The 21,617-nt window shown below is 41.4% G+C and overlaps 1 protein-coding gene across 1 annotated transcript in view; it reads right to left on the bottom strand.

Annotated features, from left to right (window-relative positions):
• Positions 1-21,617, bottom strand: part of LOC105929825 (synapsin-3) — a 172,494-nt gene that overhangs the window by 117,681 nt on the left and 33,196 nt on the right. Inside the window, exon 3 of the mRNA XM_012867739.3 lies at positions 16,553-16,610. Within this exon, the coding sequence (XP_012723193.2) occupies positions 16,553-16,610 (58 nt within the window). The remainder of the gene's footprint in view (positions 1-16,552; positions 16,611-21,617) is intronic.

Below are 21,617 nucleotides of genomic sequence, written 5' to 3'. Positions count from 1 at the left end.
ACCCCTCGGGAAGGCAGCCAACACCAAGGGGCAGGTCTACCCCTATACCTCAAGTGATGTTACCAAACCCCCTGCACGATAGAGCATGCAGAGGGAGGCATCGAGGGATGAGGAGGAAAAGACAGGGGAGCAAAATGCCCTCCCAGGAAGTCAGCTCCCCTGCAGACTCCAATAGGCATCCCCCATTCTCCAAAACTCATCTGGAGAGGAAGGAACCACCAGCAGCAATACCCCAATCTCTGGGGTCCGAGAATAGAGACAAGCGCAGAGGCCCGAGAATCAACCATAACCAAAACCCCAACAACCCCCTGACCACCCCACTCCCCAACCCTGGGGCCTTGCAGGAGAGCCCAGACAACCAGGAAAAAAACATGACCATGCCCCCCGATCTCCAGATTGAATCAGTACCAAGAATCATTACGAAACAGGACAGAGACAAGGAACTATAGCGAGACACGGAACCATCTAAGGCTGGCCACCCCACCACTGCAGAAGGGGAAAAAAAAAACACTTTCATATTACACCTATCTCTACATTCAAACAACTCCCGGACTACATAAATAGACACCCAGGCAATAGACATTCAGGCTTAGTTCACCCCCCCCCCCCCGGACACCCCCCGCTAATCCCCCCACCAGCAGAATGCACTACCTGAAGGGGATGGCACCTGCAATGAGATGGTAAGAACCAAACACCAGCTGGAGAGGCCCAAAAGCCCACCAGTGCATCAGAGGCCCACAGCGGTGCTCGGTGCAGGGACAGCGAGATGTTAGACCACAGGAAAACGTCTACTCAAGACGTCTTGTGTAGGAATGCAAAATGTGTGAACAAACTTACACACGGAGAACTTTGTAATGCCGAAGAGATTTTCACTCGTCACATTCCATTGTATCACATTTCAATGGTGGGGGCAGCACTCTGCAATCTGCCCACGTTGCAAAGTGCTAAAATTATTGTAGCAAGGGTCCAGCCTTTGGTGTCAAGATGAGAGGTGCTGATATTATCAAAAGTTGCCCTCGTACTCCTAACGTTATGAATGAACTCTGTGAAGTTATTAAAATCCCGGCCCCACCAGTCCTGGCTGCATCTCTGCAGCCAAGCAAACCTCTATTTAGCTAAAACTTTGTAAAATGCCACAGTTTTACTTTCTTTTTAGTTCCCTCTCAACACCCACTGACACAATAAATAGATATTGTTGGACACTTTAATCCATAAAACCTTTTCTTTTGTGTTTGCTGCAGCCAAAGCGGGCTGCGTGAAGTTATTAATGTTGTTATTTTGCACATGCGGATGAGTTCGGAGCTGCAGACAGTTCACACTGGAGTCAGAATTTGAAAAATAATGGGAAAAGCCTTGCAAAAAAATCAGATTTCACAAAAAACTGGAAAAAGTCCTGCAGTGGCAATGTAGCCATAGAGAAAATCATGCATTCATTACAACTTGTCCAAACTACTATACTGAAGTTAGCAAAGCTTTATTTTTCTAGACCTGAAGAACACACATAGACATTGGACCTAAAATTATTCAATCGCCCACCCCACCCCCCCTTGCACTCGCACTCACACTCGCTCTCTCTCTCTCTCTCTACACACATACACACACACACACACACACACACTCACACACAAATTATGTTTGATAGGAAGCTTAATAGCCCACTAAATCACTCCCCCCCCTGTTTATAATTGACATGCTTGAGTTTGCTGTAAACGGGCTGACTTGGAGTTGAAAAAATGTTGGTACAAGTGCAGATTTTAAAGTTCTCCTGCTAGAAAACAGAGGTCTGAATGGTTGTGCTTCACCTCCCTTCTCTAATCTGCTTCAGCCTTATATGTCATCTCAGTCCCTAAGGTCTGGCGATCAACTAACCTTGGTTGCTTCAAAAACTTGACTAATGCTGTCACATTAACAAAACTATGGAAGAAGTTGCCGTTAGGTATGAGACAGACCACTTTATGCCTGTTTAGAAATCACTTTTGGAACCACTTATTTTCTGTTTTTTCACACAATGTGAGTTGAACTTTGGTTCAACTCCGCTGTTTTTGGAAAGGCAGTTGGAACGCTTTGTTGGTCAGAGAAACACAGTCCATTTTTTATGCTTCCTGACGAACATCATCAGGGTCAGACAGCGTTCCTTTAAATATCCCTCTGCACCAGGTAGAGAATCCTCTGGAGGTATGCTAAATGGTACCAGGTTGACCTCAGACAGGAATAGCTGCCGTTTATTATTCTTTACATTCCTTCAAAGCCAATGACATGACACAAACACGGTATATTAAATGGACCCTTAACAAGAAGCCTGCTGACCATGTGTGGAAAAACAAAAATTCAGTTGGGCAGGTCACGGTCAACTACCCAACATAACACCATACAAAGAGCACAACTGCTTTTCATTTAAAAGTGAAAGCTTGTAGCCTGATTAAGTGTTGAGCTGAACTCGGTCACTTGCTAACTATTAATACAGCTGTTTGCAACCTGTTTGCAAATATTACTGAAGAGATAATCAAGTGACGATATCACACCTAGTGTAAAAAACAGAGCAAAGATTTCAGCCAATTTATCTGCTTTGTTGTTAATGTCAGATCTAAGAAGGTTTCATGAAACACCCTTTGCATTCTCGTACTCATGCTACAGAATGATGGTTTTTAGACATCATTCAAAGAAATTGAGGTGACCTTTTAGAAACTGACTAAATTTTAGTTTTTTTAATTCAAACCTTGCCCACAGATTTACAGCGGATTCTCAAAGGCAAATTTTGCTTTTTGGAGTGATCTTCTGCACATATGCAGTGCACATGGCTAACGGTATTTTGGCTCTCAACTAATCAAAAAAATAGTTTACAACATAGAGGCGTGATGGATAAATTTTTGGGCTGCCTTGATAAATAAATGTGTGAGTGCAAAAACGTTTGCAGCTGGTTTGTATTGGAAACTTTTAAACAAAGCATTTGACCGGAAAAGCACTGGGACAACACATAATACATGAAAACCTTTTAAGTCAAATCTTTTTCTATCATTTCAGTTGGATTTGCATTCATATTCACAAGGGTGTTCATTGTAATTATGTAACCACACAGTTATCAAAGGCCTCAGTTTCTGTCATTAATATGTTGTTTACACCCTGTTCACCACCTGACTCAGCCTTCTAAACTTTAACAGGATGCAGCAACACGCTAGAATATCAAGCTACACATGGATGACCTACCTCCCTCCCACCCTGTTGGACTACATAGATTATTTTGAGCTTGTTATGATTCCGGTATAAAAGAGATTTCTGGGCCTCTGGTTTCACTGTCAGCCAGACAAGTGTTTCTTGTTTTGCTTTCTGAAGAGCTTCTTGTTTCCGTCCAAAACGTGAATAGATATGACTCCAAAAGGTTCGTCTTGCTGGGTGTCTTTAAAGCTTATTGCCATGACAAGGACAAGAGGCTGTTTCTTGGTGTCAAACGTAAATAGCCATTTCACCATCAAGTGCTACTTGCTTTGCGTCTTATGGCAATGATGGAGACAAGTGCTTTGTCCCCTTAAGGCTAATAGCAATACCACAAACAAGGGCTTTTTGATTTGCATCTTTAGGGCTATTAGCCTTAAGGTCACAAAGCAAGAAGTCCTTCTTCCTGCCATGATGCGATCAAGGACGTATTGCTTTTTGCGACCTTAAGGCTAATAGCCATGATGAGGACAAGTGCTTTGCGTCCTTAAGGTTAATACTAATGATGCAGAGAGGTGCTTCCTGGTTTGCGTCTTAAACGTAAAAGACTTTTTTTTGTCCAAAGATAAATGAAGAATTGCTGAGCAAGGTACTGTTTTTAGTAGCAAATGGAACATGATACTGGAGCTTTGCCAGTTAGGGTATGTTAAATTACAGCCTTAACTTATCTATTGCTGTTGCTAGTTCAAACTTGGGGGGGAAGCGGGGGGCGGGGGGGGGGGTTGGGTATTCCTTTGAAGAGTTTTCAGATTCTGTCCAGACTTTTGGCTTAGCACTGATTAATTCTAAAATATTAAAATTTTTAATAAATGGGAGACATTTAAATAACAAATACAGTGACAGCGTGATTGCATGCTTTCGTATCTTTGGTTTGGTCCCTACAATGAGCTAATAATCTCTGCAGGATATACCCAAACTCCCATGAAACGACTGTGATTTACATGAAACCCTGTAAATTAATGACAAGAAAAACTGATGCTGATAAACCTGTAATAAGTGAAAGCTAGCTTCTGAACATAGCAACACGGACAGAGATTGAAGCAAATCTTTAAGCTAATCCTTCACTTAACTTGGCTCATTTTAACTTCTGACAGCAAGTTTGATCAGTTCCTGTCTACAAATCGCTTTGATTTTTTCTGACATTGGATGTTTTAAGACACTTTGTACAACCTTAGACGGTCTTTGATCCATAGCCATTGCAGTGGCGCTTTTAACTTTACGAGGGGGTGGGAATTGACATAATTGTGCCTATTTAAATAAATTAACAAAGATAAATTCCCATTTTTGGAGCAGAAGTGCAAGGGATTGTGTACCGCTTATTTGAATCCAAACTCATACCTTTCTCTGAAAGAAACATCTTTGCTCAGTAGTTCATACTTTGCCAAATGTATTACTATATACAAACACACCCATACAAATTTGCACATCCAAGTTTATTCTTTCTCCTTAACAAATCCCAACATGGGGACCCACGCTGACTTCAGCCGCAACAAAATAAAACCAGAGTGGGCAACTCTATGGCTAAGCTGATAGGCTGATTAAGGATGAGAGGAGTGTTACCAGCCATTGTCATTGGGCAGTAATAGATCAAGTGGTTGGTGCCCAGAAGGCCTAGAAGCCAGGACAAGAGGTTTTACTCAGCACCATGGATACCATCATGGTTACTCATTCAGACACTTGTTTCGGAGCAGCTCTCGCCCTGGGAAAGAAAAACAGGAAGTCATACATCGAGAAATGCTTTCAGAGCTGATTCTTCTCATGTGCTAAGTTCCAGCCGCAGTGAATTCATAATGGTTTTGGATCAACTTCTAATAAGAATTTAATTTTGGTTACATGTTTAACTGTGATTCCGTTTAAACAAAACGGATACAGGTATAGTATCAGACTTTAAGAAACATTGTTTAAACCCTAATTACAAGCAATTTTAATTCATCCTGGAAAAATGAAAATAAAAGACAGAAAAATTTAATTGAATTAACATTTATTGCCAGAGGTATTCATTCACTCATCTACCCTCAAATCCACAAGAACCTGATTGATATCCATTCTTAATTACCAGAGTTTATCATGTTGCTTGTCCACTTTTTGCAAGCACAACAGCTTCAGCTGTTCTGTGAAGATGTTCCACAAAGTTTAGGAGTGTGTTAATGGGGATCAGAGGTCCGCCTTCCTCCAGAGGCACATTTGTGTTGGATTGCAGGGCCTGTATCATAATTTCTGCTTAAATTCATCACAAATGTGCTCTGTTAGATTCAGGTCAGGTCTCCGCAGGCCAGTCAAGTTTTACTAGTGTGTAACAGGGTAAAACAAGTAAGGGTTATCCCAAAACGTTTTTCAAAAAGTTGGAGGCATAAAATTGCCCCAAATGTCACAGTATGGATCAAGAGTTAAATTCACCATAACTAATGGGTTGAACCCAACTCGCAAAAGAGAGCATGAATCCTGTGTCTGGATGGTGTTTGCATCCAGCAGTACTTCTGTCTGTCCAGGACCTAGTATGAGGACCTGCTACCACACATCGGAAATCAAACAGTTTATTGTGAAACAAGAAATGTAAATAACAATGAAAGGGAGACTTCTACATTCAACAGTTATTAAATGTAGTCCAGATTCCTCAATTTCCTGTGAAATAATCATTCAATTTAGCACAAATGTCAAGCTATGAAGCAGCAATTTAGCAACGTTATCAGATAAGAATTAGCTACCTCTGGTAATCGAATAGGGATTAAAAATGCTTTGTAACTTAATGTAATGCAGAGCCAGACAGAGAACACAATAATACAGCGAGAAATGATGTGGCACTTAAAAGGATTTATTGAACAAATAAAACAAACAACCAAAATGTGCTACTGGCAGGTTTGAGTCCACAGTGAGCATGAGACAGGTACTGCTGACAGCAGACAGTACATAGCCGCAAGAGATGCTTTCAGAGCTGATTCTTCTCATCCTTCTGAAGGGCTGAATTGGCTGGAGGCTGAGAGCAAGTCAGTGAGACAAGCTTTGGTCATACACGGAGTGACAGACAGTAGATGGGTTAGGGTTAGGTGAGTGGTTGAAAAACAGTCAAAGTCATGTCCAGAACTCAGAGAGCCGATGAGATGTCCGAGTAAGGGCAAGGTGAGACAGGAAAATCCAAAAATTAGATCACAGGGTCATAAACAGGCAATGCAGACAAGAAAGCTGGACATCTACTCACCCAAGGCTTGCAGACAATCTGGCAGCTACTGGCTGAGTGAGGAAGGTTTAAATAGACATATGAGGTGAAATCCATGCAGGTAATAAGAGATTAATGCTGGTGTAGCTGCACCACCAATGAAATGAAGCTGAAGGCGCAAGTTCAATTGAAGAAACTCATCGCCTGCCTCCATTCAATCAGAGTCCGATACGCCTCCGATGTGAGCCAATCAGCTACGAACCGCACCTCCATGAAGCCAATCAGCATCCCACGCTCATCTTAAAAGCAACTTCAAATCCACGTCTCAGCCTGCTAACCAGCAAGCGCAAACGGATTGCATGTTGGATTTCGAATCAGATGTCCGATTCAACCCACCCCCAACCCCTTCTCCACCATCATAGCTGAGTTCATCTAGCTTCCAAGACGTTCCTCCATCCTCAACCCATCAGAGTGTTTTCTCCCTTCAGTCTTCATCACTCCCTATCGCCTGTTATTGGTCCGGCAGAAGACCACCATGTTGGGCCCGGTTCTGCCAGAGGTTTCTTCCCAAAGGGGAGTTTTTCCTCTCCACAGTCGCTTCAAGCTTGCTCATCATGGACAGTTCACGCAACCTGTGTTTATCAAGTTGGACATCTATCTTAAACAGATCACCATATGGACTGAACAAACTTCTTCTATCTCCACTCCACCACCAGTTTCAGACCTGGGGGGGAACATCCCTGTTCTCATACATCTACTTATGCATATTAAAGTATAATTCAGCATTAATGTTCCTGCCGAGGTCTGAGCGCCAAAGACTTAAAATATTGTATCAATAAAATCCTTCTAGTTGCCTTTTCTTTCTCTGTGAGTTTTTCAGATTGAACTAAGTGTAGAGGAGCAGAGCAGAATGGAAAACAGGATGCAGGAAAGAACCATCTCCCTCAAGAGCGGATTCCAGCCACCAAAAATACAGAACCAAAAACTACCCAGACAGGGTAGGTGGTCGCGGTAGGAGGGTAAGAGTAAAAAAAAAAAAAAGCAAGACCAAACCATGGCAGGGTGGAACAAAAGTTCAGACTGGCACCCAGGAGGTCGTCCCAGGTAGAACATGACTTCAGGTGGGAAACCCGGAGGTCGTCCCCGACTAGGAAGGAATTCTGGCGGGCAACCCGGAGGTCGTCCCCGGGCAAGGCAAGAACTCTGGCAGGCAAAAGCACACAGTCAGGCACTTTTGTGGCCATCAAAGCTGGTGCAGGAACTTTGGAGGCCGACAACGTCGGTACAGGAACCTTGGAGAATGACGATTATAGTGCAGGGCTCTTGGAGGCCCACAAAGTAGGTACAGGGCTCTTGGAGGATGATGCCTCAAACACAGGAAGAGGCATCTTGAGAATTGCCACCACTCAACAGGCTTGACCCTTGTATTGGACACTGGACGAAGCTTGGTGTCAGAGGGACCCTGGAGCTTGGCTGCAGAAGAACCCTGGACCTTGGAACTTGGAGCTTGGCATCTGGCGTGACCTGAAGCTTGGCAGATGAGAACCCCCACAGCTGTTCAGGAGACGAAAACCCACACATTAGCTCAGAAGAAGAGAACCCATGCAGCAGCTCAGAAGAAGAGACCCCATGTAACAGCTCTGTAAATGGGGAACCCATGCTGCAGCATAGGGTACTTTCAAACATGTCAGGGCCCTGAGAGCTTTGAGTCACAATGAGGGCCTGGATGCTTGGAGTCCTGACGAGACCCTGGGTGCATGGAGTCACGACAAGGCCAGAACAGGTGTGCTCTACATGTCTCTGAAGAGCTCAGGAACCAAATTCAGAAACAGGTTGAACTCTACCTCCATGAAAATCTCTGGTTCATGGACAAACGGTGGTGAAGAGCAGATGCTGGAGCCCTTAGGTGGTCCGGAGATGGCAGAAGAGCTCCAGTGACCTTGACGCTGTCTACAATGACAAGGAGATGGAACCAGATCTGGGCGAGGTGGAGCAAAATGCCCAGAAATAGGAACTGAAGAAAGAGCAGCAGAGTTCTGGGAAAGTGGAGATGATGGACTGCAATAAAAAAATATTAAAGCAGCCCAATAGCTGTCCTACAGCGCCCTGATCTTCTCCCCAATAATGGGGATGGATGATGCAAATAAAATTCTCTAAACCTCTTACTGTGGAAAGCATAGGTTCTTAAAATGTCCTCCAGCTCATGGGGGATCGCAATTGAGAGTTGAGTGGAAGGAGTGCAGAATGGTTTTACAGTAGGAGGAAAGGGTGGATCCTGCAGGACTGGGTGGAGACGAGGAAGTGGTAGCATGAACTGTGGGAGAAGGCGGGGAACTGAGAGACTCTCCCTAACAGCATTGGCCAAAGCAAGATGGACCAGCAACAGAGGGCGTCATGTGGGGCACCCGGGGAGCAATCAGGGGTTAAGTGTCTTGCTCATGGACCCAGAGTGCAGGCGCTGGGGATTGAACCAGGTACTTACATCCTTCTCTGAGTGCAAGCGCGCTGCTCTAGCCACTAGGCCAACACTTCCCCAGTGACATGCCGAATATTTTCATCCATAAAGCACCTAGACCCCGCCGCCTTACGAAGATGAGTGAAAAATCAGAGACAGGCAACACTGGAAGTCCTTTTGAATAATGGCAGTACTGCCACTCCTGTGTCTATTGCCACAGCAATGCAGATGAGTGAGTAGATCCTTCTAGCGGTGTTTAAAGGAGTCCTACAATGGAAACCAGCACTTCCATTTGACCTGCTGCCCCTTTTTAAGGTGAACAACACATTTGGCTTTGTTTTGGCATATTTGGATAAACTGTGCCAAAATCAGAGGTCCGCCTGTCACACTGCCTGCTAAAACCTTTGTGAAACAAATATGTTTCAGCTAATTCAGTCGAGATGTGGACATACACCTTCTGAGGTTTTTCCTATATTTCCAAAAGGTTTATCATGTAGTTTTGCAGTGTTTATTTTGAAAAATATTTAGCGAAGTTTCAGAAAATGTGATTTCTTTTCTTTGTTTAATCACCTATAAAACAGACAGTGACATCTGTTATAGTGGTTAAACAAGAAAAAAAAATATTTATGGAGTGAAACAGGGAGCTTTTGATATAGTATACAGAAGCAGATCAAAGTCAAGACTAGAGACAGCAAGGAGAGGTGTAGAAAGAAGCTGGAGAATAAACTGCAGAGGAACAGTATCAGAGATGTGTGGTCAGGGATGAAGAAAATCCCAGGCTTCAAGGATAAGGATGATTGCATAGATGGAAGTCTGGATAGAGGCAATGACCTGAACACATTTTTCAGTAGGTTCAGTTCAGGAACAAGCTCATCATCCTATTCTCCTGTCACAAACCGGACACCCCACCCTCCTCTGACCCAAAGCTTTCCTGCCAAACCTTAGATGTTCCATCTTCCACCTCAGTCGTGGATTCTTCTATTTCCATAAGTTTGCCTTCAACCAAATCAGGAGATGTTGTTGATCCCTTTGCCTCCCCTCTCACTTTTCTGTATCTAGAAGGCAGGTGAGAAGACAGCTGGAAATACTGAACCAGAACAAGGCTCCAGGTCCAGATGGTGCCAGCCCTGAAGGTCTGTTCTGAGCAGCTCTGTGGGATTCCGCAACATCTCTTCAACCTTAGCCTGACCCAAGAGAAGGTTCTATTGTTGTGGAAGACCTGCCTCTTTCCGGTACCAAAGAAATCACATTTCAGTCCGTGATGACTATAGACCTGTTGTCCTGACATCCCACATAAGTAAGGTCCTGGAGAGATGCCTATTGGCCCACCTGTGTAAGCAGACAAGCACACATAAGGACCCCCTGCAGTTTGCTTATCGCCGTGGAGTTGGAGTTGAAGACGCCATCATACTCCTGCTTCAACAAACCCACTGTCATCTAGACAAAGCAGGCAGCACTGTGAGGATCATGTACTTTGATTTCTCCCGTGCATTTAACACAATTCAGCCTGATCTGCTTCATCTAAAACTCCAGAAGACTCAGACGGAGTCAATCAATCCCCTGAATCTATCACTACTTGACAAAGACCACAGTTTGTTAAAATGAAAGACTTCCAGCACAAGTCCGACTTCTGTCATCTACAGGAATACTCGGATGATTCTGCAGTTGTCGGGTGTATAAGAGATGGACAAGAAGTACAGAGAGCTAGTGAACCTCTTTTGGCATGGTGTGGGAACAATCATCTTATCTTGAGGAGTTATTTGTAGATTTCAGGAGAAACAGGGTTAGTTCAAACCCAATTTCCATTATGGGAGAAGAAGGTTCAAGGTTTGCCGCAAGATGCTGCATATCTTCTATAAGTTTGTGGTTGAGAGTGTTGTCTTTTCTGATGTCATCTGTTGGGGCATCAGCATCAGAGCCAGGAGCTTAAAAAGGCTCAACAATCAGATAAAGAAAGCTGGTTCTGTTCACGGGAAACGGTGGAACTTCTGGGATGATAATGCAAAGAAGGATTCTTTATGAAACCAAGAAAATTATGGACAACCCTGATCATCCTCTTCATGAGACTGTCTTGGGAAAATTCAATTCAATTTTATTTATATAGCGCCAATTCAAGAAACATGTCACCTCAAGGCACTTTACAAAGTTAAATTCAATCAGGTTATACAGATTGGGTCAGATTATACAGATTGGTTAAAAAATGTCCTAAATAAGGGAACCCAGTTGATTGCATCAAAGTCCTGAGAAGCAGCATTCACTCCTGAAGAAGCGTAGAGCCACAGGGAGAGTCGTCTGCATTGTCCATGGCTTTGCAGCAATCCCTCATACTGAGCAAGCATGAAACGATAGCGGAAAGAAAAACTCCCCATTAACGGGAAGGAAAACCTCCAGCAGAACCGGGCTCAGTATGAACGGTCAACAGCATTTTGAAGAACTAATAAATACGTCTAGTTTTATTAATTGGTTAGATTTATTTATTAGAAAACAGTGTCTTCAGTCAGAGGCTTTTTCAAATTTGCTTTAATACAGACCGCTACAAGACATCTTTCCTGCCAACAGCCATCACTATCTACAATAACTCTTTGAATAATTTGGATTAATATGAGTTACATTTAATTTCCCTTTGGGATCAATAAAGCATTATTGAATTTGAATTAAATTTGAAAAACATATCTCTAGTGGACAGACTGTGATCGACAGTTATATCTGGTTGCAAATTGACAGTATTGAAATACTGTGGAACATAAATGACTGTATAGGCACATATGTTATATTATAATTTCAAAGGCCTGTTTCAGTAATAGGAGCATTGATGGTTTAGTTACTATTATGGCCAAATATGACTCATACCAAAGCATATTCATATGCTAAAATGACCCAGTCAATGTACAGATGTAAATCTGTTCGACAATCTTAGACAGGGCTGAGCTTGATATAAATGGATGCCATGCTTTCAGATTTCACGCAGTAAAACCAAACAATTCGATAACATCATTATGAAAGTTAACAATACAGTCAAAATATTTTTTGTATTCCTAACAGTTGAATATGCACAAGAAAGAAAAAATGTATGAAAAAGCAGGAGTTTCTACCATATGGAACAAATCAGAATGATTTAACTCGTGGTTAACACACAGTAGCAACTTGGCTGACAGTATCTTTCAATAGATCGGCAATTTCTGTAATTTCTAAATAAACTGGGCATAATCACAGACCAATGCAACGCCAAGATTAAAGTAAGTTACTCTCCTGGATGACGTTAATATTGCCAAATTGTTGCCATACTGTGAATATTGAATTTTCCAATGCCTTAAATTATAGAAATTATCACAAATGCCAAATCCAACAGAGCAGAGGCATGAAGCAATTGGATAAATGACATATCTGCAACCAGTAACAGCCTGAATCATCTAATATGAGCTTGCTGTGCACACATCCCTTAAGTCCGAGGTGAAAACCAGCCAGGGGGAATAGGGGGGCTACTGATAACATCCAGCCAACTGCTTGGGAGCTGGCATGGCTGCAACCAAAACAATGTCAATAACACTGAAGTCACACAGCTGCTGAGCAGATGTTGCCCCACAAGATCCCAAACAACAGAGGTGCCCCTTGTTCCAGATGGTTCCAGCAGAGACTGGGATCCAAAATAGAAACAGAAAAGTGCAAAAAGAGAGAGAAGCAACATGCCAGCTGTAGTATGTATATAACAAATTAATAAATGTGTAATTATATATACAACAATGGGTCCACAACAAACAGATAAGACAAGATTTTTGAAAAAACTTTTGTTTTCACTGATAAAATAAAGATTTCATAACCCAAGCAGAAATTTAATCTGTAAAAAGTTAATAAGGGTAAAATATTTCACTCCAGGTTTGACTAGTCCATATTTGCGGTTTTCATGCTTGACTCTACGTTGGGTGGTATTAATGAAAGAAAAAGCATTGTGTTTTGTTGTTTTCAGAAATGGCATAGTTCTCAACTTAAACTGTGGTATCACAAAATGCTGAGGGTCCTCAAATGTTGATGAAAAGACCGGTCAAGGAGGCCCTAACCCCAATTTTACCGCTGTGCCCCACCATTTGTTCCAGTCTGGATTTACATTGCAACCCATGTGATACGCTGCAGAGCCTAGAGGTGCGCCGAGCAGCAAGTGTAGATCACTCAAGAAAAGCCAGTGGTAAATGCAGAAGTCAAACCAAAACAACACACTCTGTGGAAACTAAGCAGTTAAAACTGCTTCACTTTTCTATTTTTTTTCTCCATCCAGACAATTTCACAAATTATGTTCCACAATGAGTGAGTATACTGAGTGCAGAGATCTATATATCTCTCAAGCTCAGGTCCTCTGCCAGAGGCCTGGGAGCTTGAGGGTTCTTCTTAGTATCTTAGCTGTTCCTAAGATGGTGCTTTTCTGGACTGAAATGTCTGTTGTTTATCCAGGTATCTGTTGGAGCCACTTCTCCAGAGTGGGGTTTACTGCCTGAGTGCTCCGATGACCACGGACACTACCGTTGTCTTCACCTTCAAGGCTCCTTCCAGGGTCCTTCTGGAAGTTTCACAGGATCTTAGCTCTATCATTCTCCACCACCTTGGAAGGTGACTCCCATTTTGACCTGGGGGTCTCTAGTTGGTATTCTGCACAGACGTTTCTGTACACTATACCTCTTTGTTACCATACAGCCATATTTATCCAGCCTGAATGACATTCTGATGTCCCTGCTGTAGATCCTGGTGGTGTGGATCAGTGAGTCAATGTCTCGCTCAGTCTTAGCATACAGCTTGATGTCATCCATGCACACTGACAGTGTACGTGGATGGCTGATAGTGGTCCCATTTCTGAGTTGGTGTCCATAGCCAGACTTCTTGATTATTTGACTGAGGGGGTTCAGGCCTATGCAGAACAGCAAAGGTTCCCAATGGTATATTCCACATTTGATGGATATTTGGGCAATTGGCTTGGAATTGGTCTCGGGGGGGGGGGTCGTTCAGCAGCCTCATGGAGTTTGCAATCAAGAGGGAGTGTATTTTTCAGCTTCACAGCGCGTCTCAATAAATTAAATCCACAAAAACTAAGATTTTGTGAGGGTGAAATCAATATTTTTGATGGCCTCGTGCTACATCAGACAGATAATCTCTTGAGTCTCCTGAAGGGAGCTGTGGACAGGACATCTCCTCACAATCTCGAGAACTTTGGACAAGTTCTATTGGGGTCACTTCCAGTCTGTTTTCGTCAGCAGCGAAAGAAAAATCCACCGCCTGTGCTATCGCAAACAGCTGTCCATTGGTCAAAAACAAAATTCCACTTATGTAAAAAGCAGTTTTATGCAAAAAGGGAAAATGATCAGGTATGGTAACAAAAACCTGGTCTTTTTATTCTTTATTAATAAAAAGGCTTGTATTGCACCTATCTGCTGCATCACATGTTGTATGTCTATGCTCAGGGATTGAGATCATACCTAATAAGGCAGCAAACTAGAGAAGAGGTAATTACGTGTGGCTGCTTCAGGGAGCTTACCACACATTATTAACATGACGGAGGGTAGATAGCATATGATTTCTGAGTCAAATGTCAATCCTTGGAAGAGAAATGTGGGATAATCACAAGGTGTAAACACATGAGCGGATGAGAAAAACAGCTTTGGGGGGGTGGCTTGAACAGCTTGGAGCTGCAGTTTGGCTCTGTATGGGTGCTGACAATGGTAAAATGAGACTGGATGGAGACAGAGTGGGATTTAAGAGAGAAAGGAGTGCAAAAGCTTTGGTTGTCATGTTGCATGCCGCTTGTGTTTCACACAGTCTTCCACAAACAGCCAATGAAGACTCTGGCTTCGGATGGCAATTAGCAAACTGACCTTTTATCCACAGTGCAGAGGGCTTTAGGGAAAGAGCATTGGATCCAACAAGATCTAAGTAGGTCAGTTTCTGCTGGGTACTGGAGAGCTTGTTTGGTCCCCAAACTATCAACTAAGCAGGCCTAAATAAATCTGTCAAGTCTTCACTGGATTTATTAACCACTGCTCTAAGGATTTTCAAAGAAAGATGAGTCGGATTCATCAGAGAACTCTCTGAAACCGTCCCAGTCAAAAGATGTGACCACAACAGTGGAGCGCTGAGCAAACAGCCTATGGAAGAATCACCAGTCCAGCTTTTTGCGGTTCCTTTTTTCTTCCCACATAAACACCCACCAGCGGGTTTTCAAAGACAGCTGCAGCCTCAACACCGCTTTACACTCGGGTAACCCACCAGTTCTCTGGGGTAAAGCTGATGCTGTTGACACTTTTCATGCTGCAAGTCTAGACATATAAACATATTTCTGTGGATTCACTTCAAAATACTTTGTCTTTAGACAGATTTTTAACAGTGTGGGGTTTATAGAAGTAGGTCAATATCTGAAGAAGCATCACTTTGATTCTGCCTTAAAAAAGTTTGATATTTCAGGGCACACAGTCCTTTGCTGGAATAGTTATTCCTAAGGACTAGAAGCTTTTAGAAACTAATAGAAAGATAATAAATTAATAGCAATATTGGAAATTAAAGATCTGCTATAAAGGAGATTTATTCAGTAGAAAACTTATCAATAGATGTTGTCTTACCTGCATTAGAAAGCAGTCAATGTGGCGTCAGTTTTGAGAGGCCACATTGACTGGGAGACATTCTCATTTTAGGAGTCAGACTAGCAGGTATTTTACTTATCTAATTAAATAGAGTGATCAGCAAAAGCAGTCATACACATTAAAACTTATCACGTGTTGTAAAGTAAAGTCAAAAGAATGATTCATTAAATAAGAAAATAATATGCCCATGTTAATGCTTGAATAGCTGCTGGGTATGACCGCACACATGGAAGAATCTGTCAACAGGAAGATTTTTAGTTATGCACTTCATAAATCAGTACTTTACAGAAGAGTGGCACACAAAAACAAAACATTACTGTTTACAGTTTGGCCCAAGACATGAACTTTTTGAGCAAATTCAAAACATCATGCTGTGAAATAACACCACACATCCCCCAGAACACAGCATCCTCATAGTAAAAAAGTAGTGGTGGCAGCATTATGCTGTGGGGATACTGTTCTTTAGGGACACGGAAGCTGGTTTGAGTTGATGGCAAGTGGGATTGAACTAAAACCAAGACAATAATGAAAGAGAAACTAATAGAGGTTGTCAAACACTTAAGGAGTGTGCACCTTCCAGCAGAACAATAAACCAAACCAGAGCTGCAATGGAATGGTGTAGATAAAAGCATATTCGTGTTAGAATGATCCAGTCAAAATCTATGAGAGAACCGACATTAACATGCAGTGTTCGTCCAAACAGACTGAGTTTAAGCCACTTTGAAAAACAGGCAACAAATTTAGTCTATAAAGATACAAATCTGATGAAGGCATACCCCAAAGGACTAGCAGCTATTATTCCAGAAAAAAAGTAGTTCTGAAAATCTATGAGGTTGAGTTGGCTTAATATAAATACACACACTTTTTGTTTGAAAAATAAAGAAGACATCCTTTGACTTTCACTTCTCAGCTACTTACAGAGTGGCAATTATCTTAATGTTAAATACATGTGAAGACAGTCATTCTTATTTCACAAGTGTTTCCATAAAAACGTGTTCAATTACAATAGTTAAAATGGAAAAACGCAAAACGTTTGCTGAATAAGAAAAGCACACGTTGCCACAACGCTCAACAGTCTGCTCAAACAATCAAGAGTCTATGTGTAATACACCCTACCTGCTCAACTCGGATCTCATACTCTCCGTTCAGCTTCTTCCCCCGAAAATACTTGGCCCTGCATGGAAGGATGACAGAAAAGGGATTGACGACACGTCAAAGACCAGGACATTCTTAACACATGAAACATGTTATTTGCAGATATTAACAAACGCTGTTTAAAAAAAAATGAGGTTGGCACAAATTATACTACTACAAGGAAATATGCGTCAACTCATTTTTAGAAAGATGGGTGAAGCCAAATTCTGGCAAAAAAAATTATGAACATATCAGTTATTTCAATAACGCACACCATTACATCATTAATTGTATATGTTGATTATAGCCAATTAATGCTTTAGTTGAGTACGGTTAAACATAAGAAAACTTTATAATTTAACCTTACCTGATTAAACTGTTTTTCATACTAAATCATGATTTGCTGCCACATCCTTTTGTACAAGCAAGGATTACTATTTCAACACGCTCTCAGTAGACAGCCATGGGGCACAAATCCAATGGCCCCAAGTACTAATACTCCAGAGAAATCTCTATTGGGAGAGGCTGGTCAGACCACGATTAAATGTCTTATCATTTCAGGATTAATATATTTTCTCTGCTGTCATTGATTTATCCCAATATTCTCAGCCTACATTGCTCTTATAACACAACGAGGGGACACCCTCAGTTCTGAACAATTTCTATAGGCTGCTCTTCGTTTTAAGCCAACGGTAGCTTTTTAATAATGTAGGTGATGCAGAAAATCTTTCAGAGGCAGCTGTATGTCACGCTGTCATTAATGTTACTGTTATACTCAGTTATAGTGGAGTTTAATGGTGTTAGAGACCCACAAGATTAATAAAGGAACTACACAGAATGAAAGCAATAATTTATTCTGTATCACATTTTGAGACTTCCAACTCTAATCTTCCATTCAGATATTTTAGTTTCCATATATATATATATATATATATATATATATATATATATATATATAAATTTTCTCCCAACACCATTAGGGCTACAACACATTTCTTCACTTAAATAACGGCACTTTTACTTCAACTTCAAATATAAATATAGTTTATATGATTAATATAAAGTGAGGTTGTCGCAAAGTATACTCCTACAAGAAAATGTGCTCAAGTCATTTTTAGAAGGATGGGTGAAACCAAATTCTGGCAAAAAGATGAATGACCATATCAGTTATTTCAATAACTCACACCATCACATCATTAATTGCATATGTTGATTATAGCCAATTAATGCTTTTGTTGAGTACGGTTAAACACAAGAAAAATGTATAACTTAACCATACCTGATTAAACTGTTTTTTCATACTAAATCATGATTTGCTGCCACATCCTTTCAGTGCCTTTTGTAATCAATGTAATCTCTGCCGCTAACTCGCTTTCACTGCAGCAACAGCATTGTTTATTTTTGTTGATTATGGTTTAATATTCTCTGTATGCCTTCATTAAAGATTTCCAATTCTACTCTCAGGAAATGCGCACTTCGAGGCTTCCCATTTCCTGCAGTTGCCATGGTAAATCACGTTATCTGCATTCCATTGATGAGGGAATCTTTCATGCTCAGGCTCACAGTTAATTCAGGGTTTATAGGACGCTGAGTTTAGTTACCTGATTGATATCACCTGTTCTAAAACTGAAAACTCTGAGTATGATAGAGCAAGGTAGAGCTACTCAGAGTAGCTGCCTTGTACACAGGGTAGATCAGCCATTCTTTCTGAAATGAGGCCCAGTTAGTATATAGATATAGGGTTTAATGGCTATTATGGAGGCACCCTTTACCGCACTAAACAGTAAACTTTGGAGATTTATTTTACCTCCCTTACCTCTCAGGGGCAAAATTAAGCCTAAAAATTCAATAATGCATTAAAATATTAGTATTTTTAAGATCCTAGCGTCTACTGAGCTAATTGATTTTGGTGAACCATGACACATTTCTTGTACAATGAAATATAATCTTTGTGGTATCTGAACATCTATTTGTTAAGTTTTACACATATGGAGCAGATTCTAGACAAAGCATCATCGATGTGTCAGTGAAAAAAAAGGCTAAAGTGTGAACTTCTTCCTTTTGTTTCTTTTGTAAAACAAAGTAGTGAGCAGCAGCTGCTCAGCAGGCATTAAGCAGACGTTTGAGGGTGATACTTGCGATTTTTCTAAGTACAGATTGTCAGATCTGCTCACTTTATTGTCTCTTTTGTTTTAAAGCCAAGTGTTCCATGTGGCTTAGCTATGAACTCTCACCTTTGGCATGCACAGGGCAGTTGACAATCTGTCAAGTACTTCAGGCTGAAGAATTGAGTTGCTGGTTATCTAGGTTGCATCCCAGAGGCCTTTGGGTACTGTGACAGGCTGTTTCAGCTTGGAATTGTTCCGCTCTGCTGCATATTTACATTTTAGATCCATGTTTCCAGAGTCTTAACCTGAAAACTTTGTCATCTACCTTCATACATCTGTCCCTTTAGCGCTGTTCTTTCGTGTTTATCAGATTCACTAAAGAGCTTCTTAAACTTCCCGGCTGTTTCACTTGTAGGTTCAGAAGTGCATCATTTCCCACAATCTAAGCAGTTATGAATCTTCTGTGGTCAAGGCCTCCTGTCACTGAGGACTACTTTTGGTATCGCAACATGTGAGCAAAGACTTTAAAGCTCACTCATGAAGAATAGATAGTTGGAAGTTCCAGATATTGCAAAACATGTTGTCACTCTGAGAGATCAATGAGCAAAGATTCCACATATGCTCCAATCAACACATTTAGCAGCTCTCACAATCTCCATCAGGCCAACACCCTCAATATAAACTTTTAACATGAGAACATGTAGGCTGTTTTTGTAGAGAAATGTATGATTCATACTTTTAGACAAAGCCAGTTGTCATTTAGGGTTTTCTTGCTCTCATTATCTCACATTCCTTTTGGACCCAACCTAAAATCTCTCAATGCTTTAGATTTGGAAAAATAACCACTTCTTCTATGAGATAGCAGCAGTGTTCCTCTTGAAAAATAGCAGTCTTGACCTCCACAGTTGCAGTAATAGTCATCATGCGTTGGGGTTAGCTAGAAACCCCATAAACAGTTTTTTAGTTAGAGGCCTGTTTTATCCTCCTTAATGCAAATCTAAGAGTCATCCAGTGAACATCAGTTAAATTCAGATTAGGTCAGAAATGAGCTGCTACACTTCTGTGCTTACAGAAGTAAGCAAAAAATGACTGTTTGTGTTAAAAAAAAAGAACGCTAGATGCCGAATACAGAGTTTTCAACAAAAATTGGACAACTAAGTAACTAACTAGTCAGAGGTAAAGCTGTGTGTTTAGTTTGCGGGGAGCAGATCGCCGTGCTTAAGGACTACAATTTGAATCGGCATTACGAGACGAAACACGCCGACAAATACAGAAACTTGAATGATGCTGAAAAGGCGCGGACATCGGAAGCTTTGTTTGCTAAGCTGCAAAAGCAGCAAGGCTTTTTTTTTACCAACCTTTACACGTCTAGGGATGCAGCAACCAAGACCAGCTTTGTAATATCCCACAAAATCGCTAAAAACAGTAAGACGTTCTCGGAGGGGGAGTTTGTCAAAGAGTGCTTGGTGGACTCTGCTCACTAATATGCTCTGAAAACAAAAGAAGCATTTGAGCGAGTCCTGTTGTCCAGGCGAACCGTGACCAGAAGGATTGAGCATATTGTGGGGAATCTAGAGCTTCTCCTTGGCTTTGGACGAGAGCTGTTATGTCTGAGACACAGCGCAGTTACTCATATTTGCCCGTGGGATAACGTCAGATTTTTTGTGAGAAGAAAGGTAAAGACATCCCAGAGCTCTCAGATGAGGACTGGATGTCTGATTTTGCATTTGCTGTGGATATGACTGCACTGATGAACGAACTGAACACCAAACTGCACGGCAAGGGCCTTTTTGTTCATGAAATGCACAGCCTGGTGAAGGCTTTCGTGAGAAAGATGCAGCTTCTTTCAAGCCAACTGGAGAGCAACATTCTCACTCACATGCAAACCCAGAAAGAAGTCACACAGTCAGCTGATTGCCTTCGCAGGTACTCATCTATGTTAGGAGCATTGCATAGTGAGTTTTCAAGGCGATTTGAAGACATTAAACTCGACTTTGATGCACGTGTTAAAGCCCAGGAGAGACTAGATTTCTCTCACTGAACCAAAACAAAAAAAGTAATAACTTAGAAAATACCAAATAAGGTGGTTGGACTACAAAGACATGTAAGCAAAAGCTTCTTTGGAAGCCTTTTTCCTCAAAACCAGTTTAATATGATGCATCTTGTTTGGAGTACAAAGACAATATTGTGGTGTCTTTAGTCTGTTAAGAACCACTTTATCAACAGTATTTGGACCTTGAATGTGTTTTGGAGTGAATGTGACTGACAATGTTCACTAATATAAGTCACGAATGGTATAAAACATCCACATTTTGTTAATTTGACTGAATAAATTGCATTTTTTGTGAGGCAACTTTGCTTTTCATTGCTTAATTTTAACATATACAATTACTAGCTTGTCAAAACAATGCTATTTACTGCTTTTTATAAAGAAATACAATTAATATTATGCAGGATTGAGTTCAGTCTTTTGGTCCGGCCCTCCACAACATTTTCTGTCTCTCATGTGGCCCCATGGAAAAAAATAATCGCCCAACCCTGATCTAGACATTAATAGTATAAGCACACAATACTTTTAACTAGTGAGCTACGGTAGGTTAGAGGGATTTAGCTTGTTTGTCTGTAATCCAATAGTTTTTTCCAACAGTTCCTCTATTTATCCAAGCCCTCCGATAGGATGAGCGTAATACTGAACACAATGTGCCGTACAACCAAAGATGTGCAGAGGAGATCCAGATGGGCTCAGTACGTCCAGGGACTAAGATAGGAGGAAACACCAAGCCCAGATGAGTTATCCTTCGGTGACTCAAACATAGAGTATCAGCCAAGAAAAACAGCACGGCCAAAAAGCCACAAAATAAATATATGTATATTTTTAGCGCAGCAGAACACAGGGGACCATGACTTATTTCCACAGCCCAGAATCCACTGTTTGTGAC

Source organism: Fundulus heteroclitus, chromosome 17 (assembly GCF_011125445.2).
Source record: "Fundulus heteroclitus isolate FHET01 chromosome 17, MU-UCD_Fhet_4.1, whole genome shotgun sequence".
NCBI classification, from domain to species: Eukaryota; Metazoa; Chordata; class Actinopteri; order Cyprinodontiformes; family Fundulidae; genus Fundulus; species Fundulus heteroclitus.
This window is presented reverse-complemented; position numbering and strand designations above follow the sequence as displayed.